General features: G+C 36.8%; 1 protein-coding gene across 1 annotated transcript; it reads left to right on the top strand.

The window, feature by feature from the left end:
• Positions 1 to 280: 280 nt before the first annotated feature.
• On the top strand, positions 281 to 1,299 carry LOC129447259 (heat shock protein 30-like). Its single transcript, XM_055208915.2, has one exon. The coding sequence runs from the start codon at positions 509 to 511 to the stop codon at positions 1,100 to 1,102; it is 594 nt and encodes a 197-aa protein (XP_055064890.2). The 5' UTR covers positions 281 to 508; the 3' UTR covers positions 1,103 to 1,299.
• The last annotated feature ends 4,003 nt before the right edge of the window (positions 1,300 to 5,302 follow it).

Genomic DNA, 5,302 nt, shown 5'->3' with positions numbered 1-5,302 from the left:
GTCACCCAGTGTATGAATGGTAGGCCTGCCTACAACCTGGAAAGTTCATGAACTTGCTCGTGTATAATAATAACAACATATAAAATATAAAATAATATTACTTATAAATTATATACACGGACGCACGCACACGCACACACACTTTAGATAAATTAAAAAGTAATTTAAATAAATAAATCAAACAACCAAAACATTTATTTAATGCTTTATTGCACACAATTAGAAAACAACTTGTGTGATATCACCAACCAGTTTAAGCTTTGTTTTTTTTCTAGGAGAGTCAGTTCAGAGTTGCAAGAAAGCAACTTGTGTGACGTCATGAGCTTGGTCGATGCTGGCACCCAGTGGATGAATGTGGTAATACCTGGAAAGTTCATGAACTTGCTGGTGCTGATAAACATGCAGTATAAAGCTGAGAGACTCACAGCACTCGAGTCAAACCTAAACACACAACCAGAGAGACACAGCGAGATTGAGAAGCAAAACAACAACAGAGAAGACACTGAAAATGTTGAGCCTGCATGGATTTCAGCCTTCCCTCCTCACTCCATTCATGAGGATTCACTGGCCAGTCTGCAGTCTGTGGCCTGAGATCAAACCTCTTTACAGACACACTGACCTACTGCAGGAGATGGAGAAACTTCAGCACAAGATCTCTGAGGAGATCCAGCAAATGTCAAACTCTGAGGAGATCCTGCCGCTCACCTGTACAGTGCAGGAGAAAGAGGAAAGTGGCTTTGCGTTGACACTGGACACTAAAGACTTTTCCCCAGAAGAACTGTCAGTCAAACAGGTGGGCAGGAAGCTGCAGGTGAGCGGAAAGACAGAGAAGAAGCAGGAGGATGGGAAAGACTCGTACTCGTACAGAATCCAAGAGTTCAGACGTGTGTTTGATCTGCCTGAAGGAGTGAATTCTGAGACAGTGACCTGCTCCATGACTGATGGAAAGCTCTACATACAGGCATCAGTCAATCAGATATCTGAAAGACCTGAGAGGATGCTGCACATTCACTGCCCTCAAACTGTGAAGACCACACAGACAGAGACTGAAAAGATTCAAAACAACACCACTGAAACACACAAGACTGACCAGCAATCTTAAAAACTCTCAACAGAAGATCAACTCGACAGATTTGGACTGTGTGAGGCAATTTATGAGATGAACTTTATCTTTATATAATGTCTTGTTTTGTAATAATTATTTGTACTCTTTAATGTGTAATATTTTTTATAAAATATATTTTCAAAATAAACTGTATTATTTTCTTCAACTGGATAAAATAAACATATTTTAAATCAGATATTTTCTTGTCTTTTTTTGGTTCATTCTTTACTTGGAGTGTTTGAAAAATGAGAGGTAATAATTTGTAAAAACGCTTCCCTTTTTTTAAAAGAAACTGTCACTGCTTTGTTTGTAAAATCAGTTTAGTAACCCCACAGACAGATGAGTACAAATAAAGAGTTTCTGAAATGGAGGTGCCATCATGATGATTTTAAGAATCATATATTAAAAATTTGGTTGAAAAGATCTTAACTGCAAACGTACATGCATGCTACTGTCCAAAATTATGTTTAAAATAAACCAAAAAGTCTCTTAAATAAAAAATTAATTATTATTATCCAACTAAAGTTTTGATGGTAAATAAATGAAACTTAAAGGCGGAGTCCACGGTGTTTGAAAAACGGTATGGAGAAGGAGACGGGCCGACTACCAAAACACACTTATAGCCAATCAAATCAAATCAAATGCCGGGTTGCGTATGTGTGGGGCGGGTCTATCAACAGAAGGTCCAGATTCTATTGGGGTAGGGGCGTGTTTGTTTAGGTGATTTCAAATATCAACATTGGCTTTCAAACATCATGGACTCCGCCTTTAATTAAATTCTGTACTCAGATCCTGATTATTATCCATCTAGTGTTAACGCCTAATGCTACAAATTCGTTTTTTTTTTTCCATTTCAATTTCTCGTTCCCGTGTTCTGTCGAAGTCTGTTCCCGCTATAGTTTTAAAGGCTTCATCTTGTTCTGATGGGTGGGTGTATTCTGTGTTGTTATCCACCTTATTTTTTACGTAAATGTGGGTGCCGCCATCTTTGGTTTCCTTTGTGTAAGACTTCCAGTGAGCCAATAAAGCTAATGGTAGTCATATTGCGAGAGAAACAAGTGTGCCGTTTTGACTGACATTTTAATTTTTATTATGAAAGACCGGCATAATTTGTGCAGTTAGGGGTTGCCATAATAGTAAATCTTTACAAAACATTTGTTTTAACCATAATCCATGCACAAGAGCTGAATGTGTATGTGGCACACGTGCATCCATGATCTGTATCCACACATCCATACAGTAAAACCTTTCATAAACACTAATAATAAATACAATAATTGTTTAAAAACAACTAATATTTTGCTGATAAAAAAGCTGGTTTATTTATATATTATTACAAAAATGCCATTACAGTACAAAATATATACGACATAAACTGCTTAATAGTTCTTAATGTGTTTGTTCATACTTTTATGATGTTTTAAATGAAAAAGCAAATAATTTTAAAATAAGCAAATAATAAGCTAATGTCTCCATCTAGTGAGTAAAAAGAGATGTGATAATATTATCATAAAACAAAAACAATACTGAATACATGTAATATTTGAATACGCATATTTATACTTACAGTGTGTTGAATGAGAAAGATGCTGCTGACTGTTACACCACGTGAAGCTTGATGTGTCAACATAAAAACTCAAACAAGTCGATAAAAAATTGCAGTTTAAAAAAAACTCACACCAGAGGACAATTGTGACATTTTAAACATCCACCTGAAAAGGTTAAAAACACAGTCTTTGTATATTCCATGTACAAACACTCAACTGACTTCCCATTGAAAGATATTAGTACACATCTGTGCTTTTATATTTGAGCATTAAAGACCCGTCACCCCCGAGCAACAACACGAAATGATTGAATATATCTTGTATCATATATGATGTATCAGGTCACTTCTTAAAGGCGGGGTGAGTGATTTTTGAATTTACCAGAATGAATTTACCAGTAAATACAAAAATGTGCTGTTCACACACGCAGTGGCGTTCCGTTATTTTACCAGAAAGACATCATTCACACATCAGTATCAAAATACCGGTAAATTCGTTGAGAAAGCGGAAGTACCTGTAGCACGCGGCGAGCTCAGTGTTGTATTTGTAAACAATCCACGTCGTTCATAACCACGGTCCGTATTTTGTTGTTTTCACGTCTGTGGTAAACAGTCGCGAAGTTGCTCATGACCAAACAACATTGAATGAGACGACGTCAAACCGAAAATGCGTTTTTAACAACAGTACTGTTTGCACTTTAGGCTTCACAGAGGGCGTGCTAAGGACGTCGGCAATTCGGCAGTAAGCTGTTTTAAACAACTTTGGTGAAGAAATGTGGACGTAAACTTCAGGTGTGCTCAACTTTCAAGCAGCATGTGTGTGTGGAAACGTCAGTAAACACTGCTGGGGTAAACGCGTCATCTGTATTAAAACGCTATGATTGGCCCGAAGCTGTCAGCACGGTCTGACGTCGTCCGTTCTAAATGCTGGTAATCCTATAATTTTCGTTCACACACAGTGCTTACCGGTAAATTACTGGTAATCTTACAACCTGTCTTACTGGTAAATTGGGAGCACTGATTTACCGGAAAGGTTCTGTTCACACATGACATGTTAACGGCAAATTACCAGTAAAGACTGTATGTGTGAAAGGGACTATTGTTGCCTTGGTTTCGTATGTGTGGGGTCTATCAAAAGAGGTCCAGATTCTATTGTGGTAGGGGAGTGTTTGTTTAGGTGATTTCAAATGTCTACATTGGCTTTCAGAGATCATGCACCCCGCCTTTAATTTCATCCTCACACTGGTTCATACATTGGGCAGGTGTAGTAAATATTTACCATAACTGTCTAAATCATGTTTTATGCGTGCTCCCACAACCCTGTTTTCTACCGGCTGGCTTTTAAGACGGATGTCTCGCACAAAAAAGGAAAATACGCCACATCACTAACTTCCACGTTCAAAAATTAGGTGTAGATGTAAACTGACTACTGAAGGATCCTACCTTAGATCCTCACGTGCAGAATGTTTTTATTATTGTGGTTTTTTTAATGTTTTATCATTTATTTACATAATCATCATAATCATTTTATAATCATTAGTTTTTATCCAGTTAATTATTTATGATTATTTAATATTATTTTATAATTATCAATTTCATTATTATTATTTTTATTATTACATTTTTGTTTATTAATTCATTTATTCATTATTCATTTATTCATTCATTATTATATTTCTATATTTTATTATATCATTCATTAATTCATTGTATTTCTATATTTTATATGTCTCTTTGTGGTTTAGTTTCACATTTGGAAGTTTCATAGAGCTGTTCTGTCTGTGTGTAAACAAGATAGATAAAGAGAATGTTTATGAAAGCCCAAGGTCTAAGGGATGATGCAGCTGAGCAAATTTGATATAACAAGTGCATGCTGTATTCCTGGGTAGACGGGGGTAGACGGGAGGTGGACGAGGTTTGAACATTGAGGCATATGCAACTGAAACTAACTGTCCATCAATAAAACTATGTTCTATTTTATCATCTAAAACCTCCGTCTCACGACTCTGATTACGCCTCTGTTTATGATCTCTTCTAGCAACAATTGATCAGCCTTGTATCTGACAGATACTTTAACAAAGTAAACTTATATTTTCTGACGTGATCTGGTGTCCGGGGCTGGATCGTTATATTTTTTCTGTGGTGTGGAGACCAGATCTAACAGTTTTGGCGTAGTCGGCAGGATAGAATAACAGTTTTGTTGTCTCTATCCGAACGAGGAGTCGGGATTTTGTCTCGCACATCCAGATGTAAATGTTTCCAGACCACTGGCTTCTGACTCCAAGCCGCGAGTGAAGACGGAGGGTTAACCTCGGCTGGTCCGGTGTCCTCTCTCCTGACTCATCCACTTAAGCAAAAGCAAAAGTGAGTGTGTTCTGTTCTGACATTTTGGAAAATTCAGTACGTACTGTGTTTGGTAGCTTGTCTACTGGTCAGATTATATTACTTTGATAATGGAGCAGTCAGAGACTGAAATCAAGCTAGATGATATAATTAAAAAGCTAAAACAACAGCTGAAAGAGCACTTTAAGATCAAACAAGAGGAAAAAGAAAAATTCAGTTGCAAATATAACATCAAATATAATATAACATCAAAAGTATGTTGGGCGGTCTTTAAGTTTCCAAGAAAAAAGTAAAGACATATTAAAGAC

Source organism: Misgurnus anguillicaudatus, chromosome 12 (genome assembly GCF_027580225.2).
Source record: "Misgurnus anguillicaudatus chromosome 12, ASM2758022v2, whole genome shotgun sequence".
In the NCBI taxonomy this organism is placed as follows: Eukaryota; Metazoa; Chordata; class Actinopteri; order Cypriniformes; family Cobitidae; genus Misgurnus; species Misgurnus anguillicaudatus.
This window is presented reverse-complemented; position numbering and strand designations above follow the sequence as displayed.

Excerpts from the sequence above, each read along its gene's own strand:
- LOC129447259 (XM_055208915.2), top strand. The coding sequence starts at position 509 with ATGTTGAGCCTGCATGGATTTCAGCCTTCCCTCCTCACTCCATTCATG.